This window comes from Amblyomma mixtum, chromosome 3, assembly GCF_055824585.1.
Source record: "Amblyomma mixtum isolate Tamu chromosome 3, ASM5582458v1, whole genome shotgun sequence".
NCBI lineage: Eukaryota > Metazoa > Arthropoda > Arachnida > Ixodida > Ixodidae > Amblyomma > Amblyomma mixtum.
In genome coordinates this window covers 142,259,294-142,285,515 of record NC_143014.1, presented here as the reverse complement: position 1 = coordinate 142,285,515, position 26,222 = coordinate 142,259,294, and the positions used below count along the sequence as shown (strand labels likewise).

At 48.8% G+C, this 26,222-nt stretch overlaps 1 protein-coding gene across 1 annotated transcript; it reads left to right on the top strand.

Moving 5' to 3' along the window:
* The first annotated feature begins 876 nt into the window (after positions 1 to 876).
* Positions 877 to 26,222, top strand: LOC149352198 (membrane metallo-endopeptidase-like 1). The gene is made up of 6 exons (XM_089575674.1): positions 877 to 951; positions 5,492 to 6,813; positions 8,205 to 8,435; positions 10,566 to 10,845; positions 15,240 to 15,449; positions 25,977 to 26,222. Exons 1-6 carry the CDS (start codon positions 877 to 879, stop codon positions 26,220 to 26,222), a joined length of 2,364 nt encoding a protein of 787 aa, XP_089431800.1.

The window sequence follows — 26,222 nt, the reverse complement described above, 5'->3', positions numbered from 1 at the left end:
TCATGCTTGCGCTCTATGCGCCAACCGCAGCGGCGCGGGGGTCCTGCGGAGCAGTGTGGTCATTAGTGGTGTCTTAGGACGCGCAGCTACAAAAAGAAAGTTAACGAAGACGACACATGGGCTGTTTGTGGTAGATAGAAGCAATTGGACATCTCAAACTTAAATGTGATGGTATCTATCCGGGTGTCGATAGAATAGAAAAACGATAGAAAACGTTCATCAGGTCTCCTCACAGCAGTATGCCACCGCCACGCGCATGGCCCGGGACGAGTAGCATGGAGGCGAGACGGTCAGTGAGGGTAGAGGTTGTGGAGATTGGCCTTCTGAGCCAGCGCGGGTGGATAGAATCGTTGTTGTTGTTGTTAGGATATCAAAAGATAGCCAAAAAACACATACCCACACTGGGGGATCGGCCAAGAATCGGGAGGCAGAGGTTGCTCTTCACCTGTGCATAATAAAGGCAAAAGAAAAGCACGCGGAGAGCAACACCGGTGGATTCTACCTCAAGGGGGGCATTGACTTATTGGAAGAAAGAGAGAGAGAGAAAAGAAATAATTGACTAGGCTCACATGTAATAAGGCACAGAAAAGAAAATATTGCAGCATTTAGCAAGGCAGTCGATGAGATTCCAGCAAGAAATATCGAACAGCTCAAGAACGAAGAAGCGACATGGATTTTTCGGATCGATATAAACATCGCCGTGTCATCATCTTCTTCTTCTTCATCACCATCACGCGCACGCAAAAAATGGAACGCGCAAGGAATGCACGTTCTTCTCGACCGACGCACAGGAGCAAGTCGTCGTCCAGAAGCCGTTAGGCCGGTCAGCTCGCTGTAAAGCGAACCCAGCGCCAGCCGTCGACGGCAGGTCTGGTCATGGCCCTGCGTCCACAAATCCGACGCGACAGCTCCGTGACTCCCATCATCAACAGTTTCGTGCTGGCACCAGAGGTAGGTCAGACATGCACGGCCGTTTTACTGCGCGTGTAGATGCTTGGCACCGTACGCTCCTGAGCGTTGGGTAGGGTTCTTCCTGCATGGCTGCATTTTTAAGCGAACGGCCGCGCTGGCAAAGGGAAATCTGTAACCGGGTTACGAGGCGCTGGCTCAGTGGCTCTGGCAGTTGTGCTGGTGAGAGCAACGTTGCCGGTTCAACACCTGGTCATGGCGGTCGCGTAGCGATAGTGGCCAAATTATATGCGTTCGCGCTGTGAAAAGCCGGTGAAGGCGGTCGATATTATTCCGCCGCCCTCCAACCCTGCATCCGCTAAGCTCAAAATTGAATTTCTCAAACTAAAACACGCAAATTTCGGTTCGCGGCTGCTCGCAGCATGCGCTGGCACGCGTTGGCTCGCGCTGTTCTCGGCGACGAGTGCCACCAGCTCGGAGGCCTGGGTCCTTGGCTCGTGAGCGTGTGAGCATAAGCGCTCGTTGAAGCCGCTGGTAGTGTCTACTGCGGTGTCACGGAATGTTGTCGGCGAGCATCCGTTTCATTTCACAAGTTGTCGCAGTTCAGTTGAAGCTGCGAATAGAGAACGATACTTTCCAAGTGTGCGTGGGGTTGGCTCGTGAGCGCGCGGCAACGGCACACTTGTGCAAGCCGTCGTTTCGCGATAGCTCCCCCTTCTCTACAAAAACTTTGGGATGGAGTATACTGCTAGAATTCTTCTCCGTTTGTGCGGTTGTTACTGGAGCCGAGTGACCTTTTTTCCTGCTAAAATCGTCGTACTTTTAGCATCGTAATCACATAGTGCTATTACTCCCGTTCCTTCTTTTGTGAGCTATTCATGAAGATGGGTGAGCATTTGCGGCGACGTAGTGCGACGATGAAGACTTTCAGTTAGTTTTTCTCTCTTTTTTTTTGTTACTGGCTGTTCGAAAGAAAATGATAATTATTTTGGAAGCAAAATATCCGGCACAACGTCCGTGAGATACCTGACACGCTCCCGAGAAGAAACACGATAACGCCGACTTTTCTCGGAGAATCTAATGATTGCTCGCATTGTTGCATCAATCTGCAGATTCTCAATGCGCATCTGATGCAGAACTACGGGGAAGAAAAAAGACGGCAGAGCCACTGAAAACTCCTTATGTGTGAGAAGGCCCGCCCGCTCACTTTGTGGTGAATGCAGTCGCTGCGCGCTGCGCCGTGACGTAACCCGATGCCACGCAACCGTCGCGCCGTCGCGACGCCGCCGCACCCGTTGAACTGCGCGCCAAGTTCGTGAATGCAGTTGCCTTCGTTACCGCGGCCCCTGCGCTCCTCCGCCTTAAGGGTATAACGCTTAATGCCTTAATCACGCACGCACGCACGCACGAGCACGCGCGCGCGCACACACACACACACACACACACACACACACACACACACACACACACACACACACACACACACACACACACACACACACACACACACACACACACACACACACACACACGCACGCACGCACGCACGCACACACAATTCTCTCTTCGTTCCAGCAAGCATCGCACGTGGCTTGGTGCATTGTTTACCGGTAAGGTGCAGAGAAAAAAAAGAAAGGAGGAAGAGCCGAGTCACTTGAGAGGCCTTGCCGCTATTGAAAGCTTCGCGCTCGTAATGCGGGTGACCTCCGCCGCTTCAACGGCAACCCTCGTTTAGTCCCTGGAAATGGTCCCTGCCGCCAGCTTAGGTCAATAACTTTGGCTGTGACCATTGTATGAGGCTGCTCAAACCACAGGCATCAAAAACACACTGTAAACTAGCTGTAATCTTCCGCAGTTGCTGCACCCCCCTCCCCCCCCCCCCCCAAAAAAAAAAGCGTAATAATTAATATACGAGCGTTGAAACCTTGGAAATGTCTCTGGGTGAAACGTTCGGTTTTTGTTTTATATTTGTCGAAAGCACGTGGGTCAAATTCTCTTTATGAAGAAAAACCGTCGTACAGAGTAAAAACTAAACAACCGTGGAAGAAATACATGAGTATGAAAACACCGCCAGGGTGTGTGCGTTTCTTTATGGACAGTTTGTTTTTCTTGCCTTCGGTGGCTTTAACGCGATAGCTTGAAGGAGCTTGTGTAGTGGAGAATCCTGGCGTCCCTGTCGGCGTCGACATCGACTGTGAGAGCAAGATCCATGAGAGAGAAAGAGAGAGAAATAACATTTATTGACACCCGTCAAAAGGTTGACCCGGATCCGAGTCGCAGCTCGGTCCCAGCCATGTCCTCCCCCTTAACCGTCGACCGGAATCTCCTGGATCTCGGCAGCGGCCAGGGCGAGACGGATGACAGCGCGTTGTTCTTTTTCGTCCTCTTTCAGAAGCAGTGCCTCCCAGGACTCAGCAGTTCTGTAAGGCTCTCCAAAGCTAGGACATGTCCATATCATATGGACCATGTCCGCTATGCCCTCGCAACGCTTGCACCTGGGGCTGAAAATCTCCGGGTGCCACTTACTATAGAGCTGCGGGTTCGGGAAAACTCCAGTTTGAAGCTTGCGCCACACGACCTCTTCGCTTTTAGTGAGTTGTCTATTCGGTTTTGGAAATGTCGCTCTGCCTAATTTGTAATGATTTAGAATTTCTTGGTATGTATTAAGAATCTCATCGAACCGTAGGGGCTCTTCATCTCGCGAGGGGGATGGGGTTGCGTATGAGACGCCCCTGGGATCCCGGAAGGTAGCTAATCCTCGGGCCAGTGTGTGCGCTTTCTTGTTCCCTCTCAACCCCTGGTGCGCCGGTGTCCAAATGAGCGCGACCTGTTCTGCCGGTGGTGGGGCACCGGCCAGCACTCGTGCTGCTACAGCTGAAATGCAGCCCGCGTCAAAGTTTCTGATCGCTGACTTTGAGTCACTGACAATAATTTTAACCTGTTTTTGAGTTAGAGCCAGCGCAATGGCCAGCTCTTCCGCCTCCGTTGCGGTCGAGTTTCGGGTGCTGCAGCACGCTACCGGGCCCTCGTTTTCCCTGGTTGTTACCGAAACGCGCCCCGTACCGTCCGCGCATTCTGCGGCATCTGTATACAGGACGTCCTGTCTGCCATCAAATCGGGCTTGCAAAGCTACTGCTCTACCCCTCCTCCGGCTCTCATGGTAGATGGGATGCATGTTTTTTGGGAGTGGAGGTATCTTTAATTTGTGTCTAACCAGAGTAGGAACCTTTTCAGTACGTCTGGAGCATGCTCGTGGCTCATGCCCCAGCTTCTCCAGAATGGTGCGACCGGTACGGCTGCGCAACAGTCTCTGGTATTGCGAGGTTGTTGCAGCCTCAATGAGCTCTTCGAGGGTATTGGAAACACCCAGTCTCATAATCCTGTTCGTCGATGTATTGGGTGGTAAACCTAGTGCCGTTTTTATCCCTTTACGAATGAGAATGTCGAGTTTGTCTTTTTCTGCCTTGTGAAGCCGCAGATATGGCGCCACGTAGACTATCCTAATGATTACGAAAGATTGGACTAGCCTGAGGAGGTTAGCTTCTTTCATGCCTGCATGTTTGTTTGCAATCCGTTTCAGGAGTCTACAAGTTTGACTTGTGCTGGCCTCTAGCCTCTGAATAGTTTCCGAGTTCCTGCCGTTGGCCTGAATTCGTAGTCCAAGAACTCTAATGCTGCCACCGTTGGTATAATGTTACCGTTGACCCTGAGTGTGATTCCCGGGTTATATGGTCCGTCCTGCTTTATACGCTGACGCTGGGGCGATCGCATTGGGGGGAGGAAGAGCGCTTCCGATCGCATTGGGGGGAGGAAGAGCGCTTTGGGACGTTAAACCCCATAAACCAAACCAACCAAACCAACCAATTCTGCACACATGGTCATTAACTCATTAAGCCATCGCGTCATACCCTTAAGGTGGAGCTTAAGTCCCCCCTCCAATTTTTTGTTTTTGTCACGAATTGCCCTTATCTAGCCCATCCTGCAATGCTATTACACTCGCTTCATGAAGCTGACATAACGCAAGAAATCTCGTATTGCAAATGCCATAAGAGGGAAGATTACAAAGGAGGTAAACGTTTGTAGTAGTTTAAACCTAAATGCATGGTGAATAATCAGTAGAGAAAATCGCGATCCGTTCCAAATTGATCTACCCATAGCGACACGGCGCGGACCGTCGCTGAGTGCTGCGATTCGAACTGCGATTATCCGAAGTTTGCAAAAATGCATCAACGCGACGATAGGTGTACTCTCAGAGTGCTGTTATTTTTTTTCTTCAAGCAGCTGCAATTCCGGGAGAGGAGGATGCATCAGGGTTTTAAAAAATTCGGTTGCTGGTACCTTTTGCTTAGAGACATTAAAAAAGGGTTACAGTCCAGTCAGCCACCAGCTATAGGCACACTACCCAAGCATCTGAGGTTCCTTGTCGAAACTCATGACAAGAAAAACTCATGACAACAAAAACATGACCACTACAGCATAGTGCCACCTTTTGCTGTTTATTCTGCAGGCGTGAAACCGCGCAAATTTAGCACCAGAGCTCCAGGGGCACTCAGCAGCACCTCGTTCTTTCTCTTGTTTCTAGGCATCATTCTATACACCAGTGCACGATGAAAGCAGCCAGGAAAAGCACCTAAGCAAGCCGCCCTTCGACCCTCTGATCCACAGCTACCGTCTCGCGATCGCCGACAGCCAGACCCGACTGCGGCGGCACTCATCCTTCAAGACCACCAAAAGTCAGGTACCCCGATCGGTCTCCTTCGACATCGCAATACCTCCCTCCATCAGCACCAGCAGCCGACGCGGTGCCAGAAAGTACAAAACGACCCCTCGCAGACCCCGCCGAGAACGTTCCACCGAATACCGAATATTCATGGTGTCGGCGACAACCTTGACACTCGCCTTCACGCTAGTGCAGCCGCTCGTGCTCTTCCACTGTCTGGCGCCGTGCCAGGAGCCTCGCTGCTACAACGTCGCCATGGTTATACACGAGTCCATGACACCGTCCGTCGCGCCCTGCCAGGACTTCTTCAGTTACGCAGCGGGTGCTACCGGCACCAACCGTTACTTCACGCGGATCGAGCTGACGGCGCGCAGAGCAGCCCTTCACTGGGTCTCGGCCATGGAAGTGGCGAGCTCGGGACAGAGCGCTGTCCAGAAGGCCGCTGCACTGCTACGCGGCTGCATGAAGCTTACCATGCAGAAGAACGAGGACTTGGACGCGATCAGAAATGTGCTTAGTGCGGGCGGACTCGAGTTTCCCAAGATGGCCACGACGACAAAAGCAGCCGTCATTCGGAGCATCGTGGAGTTTAACTTGAACGCCGGCCTAGCACCCATCTTTAGGCTGACTGCGGGCCGCAGCATATACGCGGGAGAGGGCTATATGCCGTACGTTACGCCTGCATACGACGTCCTTTCCTTTTCCGACCATCTCCAGCAGCTCGGCTCCAGCGAAAATTTTCAAGTGTACGTCAGGCGGTGTGCCGAAGTTGTCGGCGAACCTGGCATGTCCTACGCGGCTCTCATCAGGGCTGTAAGCAACGTTAATCAGCTATTCACGGAGCTCTCTGTCACCAAGTCCATACACGTTGAGCTGAAGCTGAGTTCATCCTACCCGAGGACTGACTTCTGGCGCTTCCTGACCGCAGTCCTTCGCAACAAGTTCGAATCCCTGGGCATCATGAAGACGACGTTCTTGGTTGTGGACGACAGCTACTTTAAATTTCTAGTTTCGAAAGTGTTCACAACACTAGAAGGCGCGGAGATAACAGCCTACATCGGTCTCTACTTGGTCTGGTACTTAAGCCGCGTGGCTTCCTACACCCTCGCCTACAGCTCTCCTGTTCCAAACTACACGAACGAACTGAACGACATGTGGCTGCGTTGCTTCGCAGATGTCCACACGTGAGTATCCCGTTTACACATCAGTATATTTAACCTGACGCTGCGGTGTTGTGATATAGTACCGGAAGAAGCCTTAGTTCGATTGGGTACATTCAACGTCGTCTTAGGCTAAACCAGTAGCGCATTTCGCCAGGTCCGCATAATAGTTTGCAAGTTCGCACCGCTTTGCACTGCAAATGCTTTATCCGAGGTATTGTTCATTGTTATAGTTAGTGAGCTAGCCTTCTAGAACCACCTTATCATTACCGCTCCTTTCAGTCCCGTATTTTTTTTTCTATTAGCAGATTAGCATGCAATAAATAACAAATGGTTGGTTGGTTTGGTTGGTTTATGGGGTTTAACGTCCCAAAGCGACTAAGGCTATGAGAGACGCCGTAGTGGCGGGCTCCGGAAAATTCGACCACCTGGGGTTCTTTAACGTGCACTGACATCGCACAGTACACGGGCCTCGAATTTCTCCTCCAAAGAAATTCAACCGCCGCGGCCGGGATCGAACCCGCGTCTTTCGGGACAGCAGCCGAGCACCATAGCCACTGAGCCACCGCGGCGGCTATAAATAACAAATATACGATAGAATGCATATCTGTGTTTTAGACTTGAGGACAATCATTACCGAGTACGAACTTTTCTTGCAAAATTGTAACGATAGTCAGTGCGGAAATATTCGTCGCCAAGGTCACTTTGAATCTGCCACATTCCTTAAAAGAACTTCGCCTGTAGCACTACAGAAGTGCGAAAACGTTCAGTTAGCGGCACAACACCTAAGAATCCACAGCACCAACTTTCTGAATGGAACATTTAGCATACCTCTAGCGATCTGAAATTTGGACGGTTAATTAGACTAATATGACGTGAACTACACTCCTGCTTGCTCTCATAACACGCTATTGCTTCAGTTTCATCTCTGCCACTTTTAATATTTTGTTTACCCCAGGGGTTAAAGAACCCCAGGTGGTCGAAATTTCCGGAGCCCTTCACTACGGCGTCTCTTCTAGCCTTAGTTGCTTTGGGACGTTAAACCCCATACACCAAACCAAACCTATTTTGTTTACCATTGACTACCGTTGCGCGCTGCACTTTGTATTCTCCTCCTTAAAGGTGAGATTATAGCGCCTCTTCTCAACCGAACAACCAAAGATCGTTGACGAAAGTCGCCTCCGTATTACGGATGCACGTAACTTTGCTAACACATAATTAGTGCGAGAAATGTGAGTTTGAGGCATTCCTCTACGATGCATAAATAGATTTGGCTGCACAGCCAGATCTACGCCTAGAACTCGCGTCTCTTGCTGCGCAGCCTAGAAAATTAAGTGCAGCATAGTGATGGATCCCGCGGGTTTCAAGTGAAAACTTCTGAATTTTACCACCGCTTTCTGCTTTATGTGGTGCAGAGTGATGCCGTTCGCCGTGGAGCAGCTCTATCTGCAGGAGATGATCAACAAAACCGACGTGCAGGAGATGGAAAGCATAGTCCGTGCAGTCAGCCAAGCGACCAAGACCTTCTTGTCGGCGTTTCCCAGGGAAGGCAGCCCCAGCGAGGCCAGGCTGATCGAGAGAATCGGCAACCTGCGAATATTCCCCTACACTTTTGCGGCGCTGCACGATGCCGAACAGCTGGACAGGTGAGTTTTCTTACTTCGGAAAGCGATGCTCGGCTTCATAACTCGGCTGCTACGTCATCGGGGCAGATGTACTTGATGTGGCCGGTGCAGAAGAGCTCGCTCAGTGAGGGGAATCATTTTCATCGCACAAGGAGCGTCCGCTTACCTTAATAGCTGACATGCACGAGAACATTATCTACCCTTGGTATACTATGAGCTAGAAAAAGTGTTCCCAGGCTAGAGTAAGGATTTTCGCTGTGGCAGTGCAGTGATAGGTGGGGCGCCATTCTCAAGTAGTTCTCTCAGCGTTGCTGCCAAAGATTTTTTGCATTAAATTGTTTTTTTTGGTGGAATTCACGCTGATGTTTATTGATTAATAGGAGCGAATGAGAGAGGGGAAGTATAGCAAGATCAAGACGCGAAGGTTGGCGGAGTAATTATTTAAGGAGGAAGGTTTCATGTTCGTGCAGTGTTCTTTGGAGAAGTTTCTATTTTCTCCAAATAACTGCCACAAATATCAAAATGAGCGAGTTACATTCAAATCAGCTCTCAAGCACAGCACCTCTTTTCTGCAAAAAAATATATATAAAACTCGGACTTTCGCCTTGCTGTTGTGCAGTCAAGAGTTTTATGGAAAAAAATAAGAGAACTGTCGCCAACAGTAACTATCAGCTGTGTTAATAGCTACCAGCAATGATTCCTAAGGATAAGGGTCTGTTATTTCTATCACCAATTATCACAGACAACGCGCTCATTCGACGGGGTGCCAATGTTTTTCATCTCAAAACCCTGCAGCCTGTACCGATAGTTGCCGGAAGACCGCTAGAAATACCCGCTGACGCTGCACGGAGTTAATATTATTAGCGGCCGTTAAGGATACATCTTCATATTGTGCTCGCTCCGCAACCGTTCCCTTTCAAGGTTGTTTTGATTCCACAGTCGTCTGCAAAAGTTCACGGGACACCGGATCTGTAGAAAAATCAACTTTCTTTCCAGTCTGCTCCTGCTGCCTAGAACTAAATGGTGCAATCTTACTTTGCATCTGTTTCAAATAACAGAGCTGCAGTCTTTAGTTACTGTCATGTGACTTATTATATTTCAGGGAGCTCAGTCACAAAAAGAACACGAGAAACTGGGTTTAAATTGGCCGTTAATGTTCCGCGCAACTTTTTCATAGGATGAAAAGCAAACGCCTCCAGGAAAATTACCTTTGGAAAGTAATTTCTATACGAGACATGGTCGGGTTGAGCTTTCATTTTTGTGCTGGTTGCAAATGGTTCTTCAGGCACACGTCACATACTTTGACGGCGGTTGAGGTACTACAGCGAGAGCTGCTTCTCGGAGCCCTTCCCGTGTGGTTCCTCGTGTAGCCCGTGACGAGTGGGAGCTCAGCTTGAGGTAATCGCTAAGCGCTGAGGAGGAGAGTGCAGGTGGTGGGGCCAAGGCCGGGCCGTAGAAGGTGCGGTACGCAGCATGAGGTCACAGCGCGCAACTGCGCGCTTCTATATGGTCGATTCACAGCAGAATGAAGAGGCCCGAGCTCTACGCCGCTGTTAATTTCATGGCTTAGCAGCCATCGCTCTCCTCAAGTGCATTAATGCGCTAAGCCGTTAAGCTTAGCTCTACCAGAAAGAAGAAGCGGCGACAGCACAAACGCTAGAGAGCACCACGGACAAACGCTCCCTGCAACTGGCTTGGAGCTATAAACTACCAGAGGGTAATAAGTTGCAGTAAGCGCTTTTACGTGAAAATCTCCTGCATTTGTTTGCGCGGCGCTTCTTTCTGCAACATGGACCAACTAGCCCAGGAAAAAAGTTTAATTGAATTAGACCTGTCAATTGTTTTTCTCGAAAGGCGCCAAAGTCGACATAATTTTCGATTATTACACATTGCGAAACCCAATAGCTGAGGTGTGACGCATTGAGGATCGCTGCAGTTGTAAAGACATGCTTTTAAGATCGCGGGCTCGCTCAGGTAACCGAAAATTTAATCCGTGTTATAACAGCTTCCCGATCGATTCCAAGGCCGTTTTGTAGTTGCTGAGGAAGTTTTCGAAGCGCCGGTCTGCTGTCAGCGGCTGTGCATGAAACAACGAAACTGTAGCGTTGCTGCCTTCAGCACGTGCGCTTTGTACCATCATGGACCGTGCAGCCTTTACGACTACGTGCCGGACCAGCAGGACGTGGACTACATGTACAACTACCTCCGCGTGTCCCGAGCGACGGCCCAGTACGTGCTGCGCCTGCTGCACAACTCGTCGGCGGTTCCCACTGGCCCGTTCGTTCCTCCGTTCGAGGCGGGCGTGCCGTACATGGCCAGCGTGTACAACATGATCCACCTCACCTTGGACACCATGATGCCTCCCTCGTTCACCTTCGGCCAGTCACCCTCGCTCGACTACGCCGGCATTGGATACAACGTTGCTGAGCAGGCGAGTCGGTGGTTGCGGCCACGCACCGCGTGTATGCAGTCGCTATTCCGAACGCTGCGCTTTCCTCGCCTCGAAAGGAGACTGAAGACAAATAGAAGTTGGCCTGTATCGACAGGATACCGCGTTCTAATCACAAAGAGACTCTTCTCGGCGAGAATAGAGGTTTTATGCAAAAAAGCGAAATATATGTGTCGCCATACAAATTTCGAAATACAGGTGCCGTAATCGGTCAAGGTGGCCGGCGTGGCACAGCGTTGCCGTGTAGCAAGCACGCATGAATACACGCGAGTGACTTTATTTTCGTAGATGCAGCGTGCTGTAGTGTCCGCCGTCTTTCATTCTGGTTCGCGTCTTCAATAATAAAAAAGTGGCTCACCACCTCTCCATGCCAGCGCGTGCTGTTGGCTTAGACCCTTGAGTACTAGCACAAAGGCATGACGATTACACCCGGCGCGAGTGAACGAGGAGTGTAGGTTTCTGATGCACGGACTGTCCTAGAGGGCCCGTTTAACGAGCATGCTTCATAAACCGGGTCGCTTACCTTGAAGCCTCTGTAGGCTCCAGCTATGGTAATAGACAATTCTGACCCAGAAGGTACGGGTTTAAACTGCAGACCTAAGACGAAAAACCATAAAAAATTGGGGTACATGAGTAGAAAGTATACTGAGAGCTCTATATACTCTTTCGATGCACATGAGTGGGTCGTCTACCGTTATCAAGCACAGGAAATATGGAAAGAAGCTTTTAGGTTGCACGGCTGCCACCATGTACCGTGTATCGCTGAACACCCAAAATCACCGCGGGAATTTAGAATGTTCGGTACATTCCATTGATTTTCTATGGCCGGCGGAGCTAGTCGGTGTGAATGCAGGAAGCATTTTAGAGGTCAGATTCACAACCAAGGAGGAGGAAGAGTAGGCCATGACAATTGCTAAGTCCACGCCGAATCTCGCCGCACTCTCTAGTTTTTCTCAAAATTACAAGTTAAAAATATCCCCATTGAGTAACACGGTGTTCGCTACTGGAAGGCAGCTCATGCTGAACCTGCAAAATGAGCAAGCACTCGTTAGTATTCGCGCCCGCTTGCTCCGCGATGGCCTTTCTCAGCGGTAGACTGCCTCGACTTACATTGGCGAAGCGAGCACAACCCTTGCCGACACTAAGCGGAGGCCAGCGAGCAAGAAACGCGAGCTATCTCGAGCCCTGGATTGTCTCCATAGAGCACTTCTCGCAGGCCTTGGACAAACCTGCTTACGCCTGTGTATTATCTGATTCTCGATGCTCTCTTCCCTCCAACCTCATCTTGTTCAGAAGCGGTGGCTTTACAGATTGTGAAACTGAAACCCCTGGCCAGCGCGCAAGTTAAGTACGACGTGGTGCTAAACGCGGAAGCAGAGTGTCACTCGTAGTAACAAAAATGGCGACAGAGAACGAGCGTAATTTTTGAACAAGAAGATGCGATAGCAGGAATAAAACAAACGTAAACAAATTTAAAAAAAAATAGAAAAAAAATAGAAGAAAAGCCAGGACCAGCTGTGACGGGCGCTTAAACTATCCACACATCTAACAACAAACAACATGTTAGCGTGCCGAGGAGTTGCATCTGATCTCGTTCTCTTGTGGCGTTGTTTCGCTTCGCTACGTCGAACCCGGAGATATCTAACCCGGCTATTTCGAATTACTGGTTATATTGAACACAGACATTATCCTCTTGAAAATCCTCTGGGAAAATATAGCAAAGTCGCGCTGTATCTCCAACTGCAATTTCACCGGCGGTTTGATATATCGAACTTCGCGTCGTGCCCCTGCAAATGGCGCTTCTCCTAACTGCTATCTGCGACCATTTTCCGCGCGCGGGCACGGCAGCGCTACAGTATTTACTGGAAGCGCTACAACAATGAAACCGAGTGATGAGGTGAGCGTGGGACAGGCTTGAGGGTGGCATTCGGTCTATTGCACTCATATCCACGCCACATCGCTCTAAAGCAGTGAAGCCAGTCTAACTAAAGCCTAGCGGCGGCCCTAGCCTGGGTGCTTCTCTGCCGAATGCATTACAGAAACCAACTGTACCTTAATTTTAAAGAGGGATAATTTTATAGTGTACTGGTAACTTGATTAGGCATCATGTAATTGGCAGCGGTTAGTTCCAAACCACCATCCGCAGTGGCTTCGTTGCAAAGCAAGTCAGGCCTAACACCTATAGCGAGCGGTGCGCTGCCAGCACGCCGGAGGGCGGCACGTCGCGGCAAGAAACGCATTGCTAGCATGGGCGCCATGTATTCTGGATTCTAGGTTAGATATAATCTTGCGTAAGCCATCTTTTGTACACCGAATTATCGATATATCGAATTCTCTTACATTCCCCTTCGAAAAAACTTTTTTTTTTAGAAAACAGTGTTACAAGTAAAATAAACTGGTGAGTGTTTGTTTTTATACACTACACTCTGTGGCCTTTTTAAGTCGCTGCTCGCTAGGAGTGCACTCCAACCGGAGTGCACTCTTCTGCGAGGGACACTCCAGATGGGCCGTTTGACTTTGGCAGAGTGCACTCAAACTGAGTCACACTCCCGTTAAGCGCGCTTGATTTGCGCACTTGACAGGGGTATCACTCTTCCGTTTCGACAATTGGCTAATCCATTATCCCAGTTCGAAACTAAACGCAACACAGTAGAAGCTTGCGCCATTCGTTTTGCCCATCTTCTTGCTCTATTCGATTAGTAACGCTTTCCAATACCCGTTAATGAACGAGCTGAAAGGCGGAGGAATTGTGACCGTTCGTGCGTGTGGACCGGGGCAAGTACCTGACATTTCCTGGCGGCTACTGACCGAGCCATCTTGGCGTTTTTGTGCGCTAGCAGAATGATTCCATGGCTCGGAGCTGCCGACAACTCCTTTCGAATGGTGCTTTAACGAAGGCTGAACTGTTTTTTTTTTTGAGAAGTTGACGAGAGGATTCGAAAGCATGATCCTTGTACGTAAAGCCTACCAAGCTTCTTTTTTTTTTTTTAACGCTAGCATTTGAAATCGTGATGTCATCGCCGGTTAAAGCCGTGACAATGTTCAGACTTCTCCTCACAGCGCTGCAGTAATGCGGCAAAACCAATAATGACGTCATGGTCGGTGATAGTTCAGGTCACCGCTGCCGTCCCCCGCGGTCTTGCTCTGCTTCGGCGTATGCCGCTATACAGCACTCCGTAGGCTTTACCTTCGATGGCGTTGGTTCTCTTGATTCGAATAAGCGTTTGTGCGTGGGAAATCTGACGCCGCTGCATACTCATCGAGCGGCTGCCACCCGACGCTGTGCGCTGCGGAGAAGTCAGAGCACCATCGCTGCTTCATTCGACTCTTACGTCGCCATTTAAAACTCTAGCACAAAAAAAACTCCGCATGCTTTACGTACAAGCTTCACACATTCGACCCCATTAAGCTCGCCGAATTCTAAAACTCCTTTAGTTGCCCTTTAAGTGGGCTCGTCATTTACACCTCATTGGGAATAAAGGATAGATGACGAAGGTGGTGGACGCGGCGACAGAGAGGCGGTGGGCGCTCCCAACACAAAGAAATGCGAAGCGAAGAAGGCAACAGCCAGTGTCTACGGCGACGAAGGGGCTACGGGCGCAACCGACCAAAGAAAACACGAGCGGTCGCAGTCAGCGGACGAGACGGTTGGATAGCAGGGCAGAAGACGGAGGCTGCGCCACGAACTTAGTGCCCGTGATCTTTGCTTTTTTCGGACTCCAAAGTATGACTTAAGTGTCCGTGTGAAAGCATTCCATAAATACAATATTTTCAGCAGAGTTCTGCCTGGCTAGGTTAAGTTCGAAAAGGGCACGAAGACGACTACAACTAAAGACTTGAATAGAGTGCCGTCGTTTTGAGACCGTTTCTTTTCTTCAGGAATGGCAAGACGGCCTTAAACAGCGACCTTTAAGCAGAGTGGCGCATTGTTGACCAGCCGCAACCACGAACCGCCGCGCATGAAAGTTGCTGCTTCAGGCCGTCTCCCTCAAGGAAGAAGAAGGCATCGAACCGGTATCGAAACGTCTGAACAGAATTTCTACGTGCAGCTTAATGCAACACGCAAGTTTTTTTCATATGCAGTAAGATATCGTTCATTCGGCCGCTATTAACACGGCAAACCGGATAATTCGAACTGCAAGCGTGATACCAGTCCACGCACATGCATGTTTATGGCGTCGGACGCTCGTTAATTCCGGGGCAGCTGGTCTCATACCAGCTAATTCGTCTAGTCCCTTTCTGTGATTTGAGCGCTGCTACGCTATGTCGTTTTAAAAATATATATATATAAAGCTAATTTCGAAGGCTTTCTCTTAAAGACGTTCTTAAAGAAATTCCCAAATTCCCAAGGGATGGGTGGCTCTGTGCTATTACAGGTGGCCCAGTTGTTCCTGTCCGGACCTAGCGTCTTCAACGAGAGCGGCTGTTACGAGCAGGTGTGGTCCACCGAATTCTTCAACGCTTTGAGGAGCAAGTACCAGTGCTTGCGACGCCTCTTCCTGGACAGCGACCTGAACGCCACTGAGTTGCCCTCGGACGCCATACGGGCATCCGTCACCGCTGAGATCCTCTACAGGGCTTACACGGTCAGTCTACATTTCGCCCTTGCTCGCTGCGGTGCCTCACAGGCAATGGCGTCCGGTTCGCACTCATTCCGAGATCAGATTCCCAGACGTGGTAGCCACATTTTCATGGAAGCCGACTGCAAAGGTGCCCATGCTCCGAGAGTTAGATACACATTAAAGAACCTCACCTGGTTCTTTAACGTTCCGGAATTAAACCGAAGCCTCCCATCCCCTTCGCTTGCAACGAAGCTGTATGTTTGGTTCGTGAAAGTACAGGGTAGGTCAAAAGTTCCCAGGCCATAGGTTAGGGTTTGCATCGGTATATCCTGGAACTTACGATGCCGATATATCTATTAAGTTTTTCAGTGGCTAGATTGATGCTTCTTCTACCTTCTACAGGTATTTTCAGCTTCTGGGATTTTGTAATCGTCCCACTACATTTCTCAAACGGAGACCCTGTGGCCTGGGAACTTTTGTCCAACCCTGTACATACAGGGTGTTTCGCCTAAGACTTGACACAATTTTTAAAAATAGGCTTTTTGAGATAGAAGACCGAATTTTTTTTCGGCATAGCATTGTCAGCGGTGAAGCACATCTGAATACAGCTAAAATATGCTAGCTAGCAGACTGGTTAACTAATGTTGAATAGTTAACTTTTTAACTATTACTGTTAGGCTTCTTAATTATTGCGGTCCGTGTAGCCCACCGTAATTAATATCTATATCAGTTTTAGAATTTCGAAAACACGGCTACCCTCGGAGCTGTGGCCCAACCAATTTTGGGTACATTGCACCAAAATACATGCGCCTTCGAGAAGCTCGCAGGCAAAGTAACCTCTCCAGTGCACGTAACTCGTCGAAATATCCAAAATTTGTTGGGCCACCGGGTCGTGGGTAACCACATTTTCGAAATTCTAAAAACTGATATGAGTATTAATTACGCTTCGCTGTATACCTCCCATAACTAAGGAGCCTAACAGTAATAGTTTAAAAGTTAACCATTCAGTATTAGTTAACCAGCCTGCTAGTTAGCGCATCTCAGCTGCATTCTGATGTACTATACCGCTGGCAATGCTATGCCGAGTAAAGCGCTCTCCTAACTCAAAAAGTCTATTTTTAAAAATTGTGTCAAGTCTTAGGTGAAACGCCGTGCATAGTCTATTTACGTCCCTTTTTTGTTCTGAACGGAAGGCCAAGCGCTTATTGCTTGTTCTCTTTTTTTTTCCACGGTCAGTTGACTTCAGATGAACATTTAATAGCTTAGCGCTGTGTTTTCTTATTCATTCAGTGAAAGAGCGACGCGCTGACTAACAATTAATGTAATAGATAAAATTTATTGAAAACCTGTTTCCCCTTCCGTCTCGACGCGGCCGACCATCACCGCCGTCACGCGTCAGGACAGCCTCGGCTTGGGGGGGGGGGGGGGGGGGGGGGGTTAGTTCCCTCATGAGGAAAGCTAAAGTAGCGACTGGAGCGCCACCGATATGGCTACGCGGATTGTCACGGAGCGAGTCAAGGGCTCTTCTAGATAGCTTAGTTGGTAGAGCATGAGACTGTTAAGCTCAGGGCCGTGAGTTCGGGCCCCACTTTGGGCGCCATTGTGAGGATATGAGGGCGGTCTTCCACCCCGCTCCCATTTCGCGGTGCAGCGACCTCGCTAGCTAACTACGGAGGGGTCCGTGTTTGAGGGAACAAAGGCAGGGACGACAAGGCGTGTACACTCGCATTTTGTTTATTGCTCATTGCGTGGGCTAGCTAGCCGCAAAACATCAACGAGGCATCCCTCCGAAAGTAGAAGGTTACGTAAAAAGGGTTTCCGACTTACTGGCTTGGCAGGGGCGCGACTTCGGTGGTATCGGCGGCGAGTGTTTGCACGCGCCAAGAATGGCGGTTGCGTGCCGGGTTTCCCCGTGCGCGCTGCATTCTTGGGGTAAAGCCATCCCTGGCCATTTACCGGGGCAGAGAGTAAAATAAGATCTGAAGTGAGGGGCTGCATTACCGGGGGAGGCGGCGTGATCGTGCGTTTGCTCCGCTCGCTTCGCTGCTCGGAACCTGAAGAACGGGGATAGGGCGTGACGAGATTTCTCATACGCTTGCCGCGCGAGGCGGCGAGCAGTGCGGTTGACGACTGCTCACGGGGCTGGTCGGATTTAGAAAATTCAGAAGAGACCTCGACCCACTCCGCGGCAACCCGCGTAGCCGTCTAGGTGGCACTGCCGTCGCTACTTCCGCTTCACCCCATGAGGGAATAATTAGCCTCCTCGCCCTGCCGGCGCTGTCCTGGTGCTGGCTGTCCCTACGCGAGATCAATAGTTAACTCAAGCGAGATGGTGATGGTCGACCGCGCAGAGATGGAGGGGGACACAGGTTGTCAGAGAAGTAAATAAATAAATAAAGCATTCGACACACTGAGTAGAAGTCTGGCGTTCTAACATGTCTGCAAATACAGAATGCATTGATTTCCGAGCATTCGCTTCCTTTTTTTCTGCAGAGCCCTTCAGAACATTTCTGCGCTCTATAGGCGGCTTCATCACCCAGCGTTATTTCGCGATTGCGAGGAGTAAGGCCTCGTTCACCAAAGATCGGGAGCAGAACTACGACAGCAGATGTGTTTTTAACTAAGCTTCCTGGGACGAACGCCGAAAATTTTCATTTTCTGAGCAGCGTTTCATCAAGAAAACACAGGGCGTTCGAAATCAGACTTTCAGGGCTTTTTTAAAAAGAAGAGATGAGCAAGACAAGGAAGATATGTTTGAATTGGGGTTATGCGGTCAGGCGGACAGAGAGGGAGATGAGAATTGTCGCCCTAAATGTTTAAATTACCTAAAATCAATTAATAGACATTTTAGTCACCGCATATAATGCGAATATTTAGGTTTCAAACTTAGAGGCGGGCGTACCTCAAGGATATTCCATTCAGTAGAATTCCCGTACTACGCCCGAATTACATTTGCCTCCAATTTCCAATTCAAACCGCCTAGCTAAGCATGCAAGGCGTCGATAATCGGCGAAAGCTTCCACGTGTGTGACACTGCTGTTGAGCATGACGTCTCGTCTGCCAATGGCGTAGAGCAATAGCGGAAGGTGATAGCTTTTCCTCTCTAACTTTCGTCTCACGAAATCGAAGAAACGCCGTGCGTAGCAGCTACGTCACAACAGGGAAGAACTGTTACTACACTGTACGCGCAGTCATGCGTACTGAGTCGGAAATCAGAAGAATAATATACTGGAACACGGGCGTGCTACGAGAATTCGACCAAATCGAGTAGTCTACCGAATAAAGCCGCCTCCAAGTTGGATGGTAACTGCAGTGACTAAGACGCGCACTAATGGATTTTGGTTAATTAGGATATGGACATCGATAATTATGCCATAGCACTGAGCTCGCCTGGTCACATGAAACACCTGAGAAAACTACTTTCGTGTACCGCACATAGTTTGTTTAAAAAAAGAATTGAAACTGTAATTTTGGGGAGCGTGTAGGGCGTCGGCTGTACGCACGGGGCAAAATCCAGATAACTGCGTCAACATGGAAACACCGTCGCGTTGTGGCTGCCAGTTTAGTCTGTTTAAGGGGGGGACCCTGCTGTCTAAAAAAAACAATATCAATGAAGTCACAATTATGGAATCTTCAGGGCACATCTATTTTTCTGTGCCGATTCTAAGTATGTCATTTAATTTCATGCGAAAAAGTCCTCGGCAACTTATGCAATATGTTAAGTAATTTTTTGGAGAGGCCTTTTGGGATATTTCGCTGCAGGAAACTTGCTTTAATGCATGTCTTTGGTTTGTATTAACATCAAGAAATGCAGTAAGGGTAAAATTATTATTCTGCCTATTATAGAATTTGAGTTACAGGGTTTTTAAGTTGCCACTTCAGAAAGAGGGATACAAACTTTTATTCCTTTTCGTGAGTGGCTATTTCAAAACCCCATAACTCAAACTCTATGATAGGCAGAATGATAATTTCACCCTTCCCGCACTACGTCACGTCAAGACATACCAATGGCATGCATTTCAGCAAGTTCCCTGCCCCGAAGTATCTCAGGAAAAAACTGACATGACATATTTCATAAGTGCGCAAAGACTGTTTCGCATGAAATTAAATGACATATTTACAATCAGAACGCAAAAACAGATGTTCCCTAAAAATTCCATAATTGGGACTTCATTAATAAAAAACTTCTTCGAAGAGCAGGGGTCCCCCCTTAACGGGAAAAACTAAGCGACGACAGCACGACTCTCCTCCGGCAAAACAAAGCTATGTGCCACGGTGACTAACGGGTCAAGAAGAATCAGCTCTTTCACGCCCTGACGCCATGTCGTGATCTCTTTATCCTCCGGACGTTGCGTTATGTCCAAAAATTCTGAGGATCACCGCTGCCGCCATCACTAGGACAAGTCGGCCCTTGCAACACTTTATCGCTGCACGACCGCACACAGTTAGCGGTCATAGCTGATGCAGGGATCGACCTACTCGTAATGCAAAGGCTTGTCAATATCCAAAATGGCTGAGAAATTTCAAACAAGTATCTTGAGGGAAGCTTCAAATGAATACTTTCAGGCCGAAATACCGCGAAGACAGGTTTTCTTGTGTTGTCCTTCTTGAGAAATTCATAATTTTCCTCAAACACTCGAGGCTTCTTTAGCGTTCGCCCATGACAGAATACGACTACCTTGTTGCTTTCGTTCGACCTCGAAATGCTCCCTGTCGGGTAGGCTCATCGGTTGAAGATTATTGTTTCAGGGCACAGTAAAACATTATGGCCGAGATTCAGGTAGTCTTAAATAAATTTGTGGAGTGGTAGGCCTGTCGTTCCTCATCCCTGACCAGCTATCTCTACTGGCCAGTGCTCATATGCCAGCAAGTAGCAGGACACTTGTACGTAATAGAATTTCACCAAGACGTTTACTTAGAGCGGTTGGTGGATTCTCTAACATCATAACAAAAAAAAAAGCGCGAGTTCCGGACAACAGCGCAGACAACGCGCTGAAATTACTAGCATTCATCTCCGCTAAGCTGGCTTTCCTTCCGAAGTTCTTCCTGTTGTCGAATCCCCTCTACGAAAAGCCGCAGAACCATTCCCTCACCGCAGTCCAATATGTGTACAAGGTCCCGTACACCATAACAGAGCGCCATGGAAAAATCGCACCAATGTGGTCTCCACAGCGCCGGAAAAGCTCGCCAGGTTTTGCAATCAAGTTATCATACCAAGGAAGAGGAAAGTATACTGCAGGCATCACGCTCGAGGATTCATGGACTGTTGCCACATTCCTCGATATTATCTCGCCGAAAATAATACTACCTAGAGCTAACAGAGAGGTGCGTGGTCGACAGGTTAGGAAAACACACAAACTTCCTATAGCATGTTCTCCTTTTAGCCTTTTAGCCCGTGATTGTGGAGAACGTGGTCACATCCAAGGTTGTTAGCGCTGCTGCATCTACGCGAGTGCGAAAAAGCACAAGTAAAATCCACGAAGCTCTCAAGGACTTCAGTGATATTTCGTTCATCAGCTTGCCGTCGATACGTAAAAATCAGAGAGAACTTGGTCGCTATTAAAGTAAAGGTTTTATTCATTCTTTTTTTTTGCTGCTTTTGCTAATATAGGGTGTACTTTAACATACCTATACCATATTATATCATACTATACCTGGTGTAGGGTATACTATACGAGGTGTTTCAGGGAAGCCGGCCACTAATTTAAAAAAAAAAGGGTGTTTGAGGTAAAGAGATCCTTTTTGCGTCATAGTAATACCAGTGTTGGCGGACGTAAAAAAAAAAACGGCCGAATCATGTTTACCAGTAATTGATTGACTAAATTCTAATAGCTAAATTTTTAACCATTATCGATAGGCTCCTAATTGCAATTGGAGATTTCTAGCCGGCCGTTAGTAATAGCCATATAAGTTTTTAGAATTTTGAGAACGCGATTATCTTCGCCGCTGTAGATCGAATAATTTGGGCCATTTCTGGCGCCATTAAAAAAAAGCGCGCTTGCGGGAGGGCGCAGAGCGACGTCAATGAAATCGCGACCCTCCGTGACGCACGCACAACGTGACGTTCTCTGCCGCTCGCGCTGAAGCATCGAGATGGCGAGGAGCACTGCAGCACGGGCGGGGCCGAGATTGTTGCGTAGTGCGTGCGTCACGGAGTGTCCCGGTTTGATTGACGTCGCTTTGTTCGCTCCCGCAAGCGCGCGGTTTTCGAATGGCGCCAGAAATGGCCCGAATCAGTTGGGCTACTGTGGCAAGGGCAATCGAGTTTTCGAAATTCTAAAAACTGATATGGCTATTACTAACGGCCAGCCACAAATCTCGAATTGCAATCAACTGCCTGACTGTAATAGTTGAAAGCTAGCTATTAGTACTAGTATGCATTACCAGTTAACATAATTCGCCTGTTTTTTTCGCGTTCTCCAACACTGGCATTGCTATGGCGCAAAAAGCTTCTTTCTACCTCAAAAGCCCTATTTTTAAAAACGCTTCAGAGGTCGTCCTGTCTCCGTGCGGTTACCTCTTTCTCCCAACCTCTTTCTCCCAGTAATGTTTAAACACTTTTTAGTTCTTCCAGTGAGTGCATTTACTGCATCCCACACCTTTCTAGGATTTTCTCTTATGCTGTCGAATTTACTATGGAAGTATTCTGCCTTAGCTTTCTTCAGATCGGATGTTAGTGCGTTCCGGTACTTTTTAAATTTCAAAAATAAACCTGGGTCTCTTTTGTGTAAAAATTCGTGGTACATTTTGTCCTTTGTTTTTATGCGACTGTAAAGAAGTGAATTCCTCCATGGTTTTCGGAATTTTTTGTTTCTACGAGAAATGACGTTTTCTTCTGGAAATGCCACATCATACGAGGAACGTAACAAGGTGAAGAATATATCGAAGGCTTTGTTAGCGTCTTTTTGTTTATAGATTTCACTCCAATCAACTCTTTCTATCAGACGAGCAAAGTACTGCAGAGTTTCATCAGTGATTTTTCTACGCGTATGAAGCAGCGCATCCGGGTCTTTCCTGGTTTTCTTTTGGGATACCGCAATAAAAAATAATGGCAAGTGGTCGCTCAAGTCAGATGAGAGCACTCCAGAATAAAATTCATGAGGTTCTAAATTTGTTACGCATACGTCCAACAGTGTTGCACTCTGTGTGGTTATTCTTGTTGGCATGCGTATGCTGTTTTCGGAATCGTATGTAGAAAGAAGAGTCTTTAGTTCGCTGGCGTGCAAGTCATTGGATGAAAGGTCTATGTTTATATCTCCCAGAATAACGCATGAATATTGTTTTGCACCAATGAAGGAAAAAAACGTGTCAAGAAATTGCAAGAAGTTTCTTCTGTGCCCCATTGGAGGACGATACACAACTAAGATCACGAACTTCCCAACTCGTGCTCCTAGGCATTCAATATCTGGTGATATGAATGAGAAATCTTGTAATATTTCATACCGCATATACTCTCAGGGAGGTATAGTGCATTGTCCCTACTTAAGGAAAACATCCTTGCTCCTCTCAGGGTTATGGTGAAGAGGAGGAATTTCAGCTCCAAACGGGTCCGCGCAGGTTATACACGCACGTGCCAGACCAGAAAGATGTGATCTACCTGGACAACTACCTGAGCTTGTGCCGCATCACCAGCAAGTATATGGTGAGCCTACTTCTGGACACCACGGCGAACACGAGCAAGTTCTTCGTGCCTCCATTTAGGACAGGCTTGCCATACATGGTCAGTGTGTACAACGTAATCCACCTCGGCCTGGACACCGTTGTGCCCCCGCTCGACAAGTCCTACTCTCTCAACTACGCTGTTATCGGACACAAGGTCGTACAGCAGGTGCGTGTTCTCAGCCCTCGTCTCAAGCGCAAACAACGGAGCGAAGCAATTGACTCTTTGAGTGGCTGAATGGCGGTTAACTTGTAGCCACTTCTTTCACCACTAGCCTTTGTTGGTCGTGGGTCGAGCTGTGCGCGAAAAACCTCGCTTGCAAACGGCTGATTCGTAAAGCATGACCAGCTTGAGCGTTCGGCATGAGAGCTAAGCTAGGCCATTATCAGGTGTTCTGTGTAGGGGCACCCATACTGCTTGGGCCAGCGTGTTACCCGTCACATGATGTCACGAGCCTGAGCCGGTGTGCTTGTGAATAATAAAGCTGGAAAAAAGGCTTTCGCGCACATCAGCCTGAACTCTGCAGGTTCGACACAACAGCGGACGACAGTGCCGAACTTGCAATAGTTACTAAAGGACTTGTTCGACGTGGAGAGATTGAGAACAATCCTTTTTGTCTATTATGACTCCATTTTAACGGCAATGAAAGCTCACTGAATGCCTACTTAAAACCAGACTGATATACTGAATAACAGTGACGGATATCGCAGGCGAGCCAGCTGTTCTTGTACGGCCCAAACATCTTCAACGAGACGGGCAGTTATGACAGGGTGTGGTCATATGACTTCTTCAATGCACTGAGGAAGAAGTACCAGTGCCTACGGAGACAATACCTCGACCAGAGGTGGAGTGACGGCGAAATATCAAGGCGGATCTTGGAGGCTGCAGTTACTGCCGATATCCTCTTCAATGCGTACAAGGTTAGCGTGTCCTTCTGTTTGCTCAATAGCCCGAGGTACCTGGGCGGTGCAAAGTAGGTCCGAACTTTCAAAAACGCTGCGCAGCATTAAGGTTTTGGTTCTTAATGCTTCCTTCGTCGTGGCCGCCGCATTTCGAAGGTAGAGATGTGGGTAACGACTGTGCAGAGGAGGGATACTTCCGCATTTCCACATCGGAAGGAATCCAATGGCAGGTTTTGAACAATGCTTATAACCGCGTGCTGATCGCTTACTCAGTGTGTGTAATAGGTCGTTGTCCTTTAGAGCGCTCGCTAATATTTCGAGGCGATGAAAAGAGTCTCTGTAAGCACCGTGGCTTCGTAAAGGGGTTCCAATATCTGCGCCACCTTCCGACGCCATTTCTGATCACCTCCTGGACGCTGTTAGCTGGGAGGCATGTGGAAGTGCGAACGGTGGGCATCGTGGAGCCTCCGAAGCAATGTCTCCTTTAAGGCCAACTGCAACGAAATTTTTCTTAGGTTAAAACTCCTCTTAGTGTGCTGGGTATGTCATAAAACTGATCGTGACAAAGTTCCGCGCTTCTTAGAGAACTAGTACAGTTATTACAACCGTTTAAAAAGCTCTATAGCTGACGACGCGTGCATCTGGCGGCGTTTCACGCAGTTAAGCAATTTACCGGATGTGAGGTAGGGTCCGGGAAAGCGAACCCTCTTCAAGCCAAGCCCGTTGGGAGTGAACGGATTACGGATGGCATGAAGAGAAAGGCAGGAGGTTAAAAGGCAGCTTGGTAGTCCTTCATTTGGTACTGTGGTAAAGCTTTTAGAAATTGCAGGTGCGATTATCATGCCGAAATACTGTGTAGCCCGCGGGGGCAAGAACGCGCACGCCGCATGCGTTTTCGAAGTACTACAAACAGCGAAAGTTGGGTGGCATATGGCGCACTGTTTTCTTTCACGTGGCGTTCTAGTGGGGTCCTTGCTTGGCTTGGACAGAATGAATCGAAAGACCGCATCATCTCTATTGATTCCGGCCGCTGCACCAACAGCGCCATATCTCTTTGGAGATAGAAGGACGAAAGCAGACGCCGCGATACAAAAAGTGGTCCCTGTTTGCGGGCGTTCGTTTGAAGTGCTTACAAATTTATGCGACCGGAGTTCGCGTCGCTCGCAGCACATGCTTGTAACGCGTGTCCGCTCGCTGCGGTTTCTATGGGCAGCAGCGAGGCGGCGACTCAACTAAATCATGGAGCCCTATAGTGGTTCCGAGTGTTACCAATTATACGTAATTTTTGGCACTTGGTAACGGCCGCCCCTGTTTTCAGATTCGATTCGAAAAACGACGACTTTTGGAAGAGTCTCCATATTCGCTCTTGTTTTTAGGACCCTCTGTTGAAAAAAGTATTTTTACATGGCGAAACATTTCGTTGCAGTTGGCTGTCAGGATCTAACCGACACATCACGGTTATCAGCAGCGGTGTGTCGGTAAGTTGGCACCGGGCGGCGAGTTGGTGAACTTCCAAGTTTCCCCTCGGCAAGGGATATCAGGGAGTAGGGGTTGGTGGTAGATCGGTACTGCATAGCCCGTTCGTGACCAAACGACGACATCCAAAAGAGCCATTCTCTGCGCGGCGGCGTTATGCCACCGATTTCATCTCCCAGCAAAAGAATTTGGGCTTCACCTATGTCAGGGAGTAACAGGTGGGAAGTATTTTCTTAGTTTGTTCCAAACTTTATTGTTGGTTATGTACTAATTTCGCGAAATCCCCTTACTTTCAAGAGCAGCGGCGTTTTTTTCGCACCTCCCTGTGTAGAACGTGCTCACCGCAAAACAGCGATTAATTATTAGCGGCACCTGCAGTCAGTACCACCCATTATACAACGCAGTGCCTCGCAGTGGAAGGGATGTGCTCGCAGACAGATTGTGGCAAGGTACGGCGGATGACCTTGTTCGCAGCTGGCCTAACGAAAGTGTTTACACACTGTTTCCCCGCAGGGTGTCCGTAGGGCGCCGCACAACGCTAGACACTTCCGCCAGGAGAGGGAGGAGTTCGGCCTGACGCCCGAACAGATCTTCTTTGTCGGGCTGTGTATCAACTGGTACCAGCGGAATCACGGGCACCGCGGCCTGGCCGAACGAGCGTGCCGCTTCTCGCTGCCGTCGCTCAGCGGCTTCAGTGACGCCTTCATCTGCCCCCATACGGCGCCGCCACCTCCTACTCCGGACGAGTGCGCCTACTAG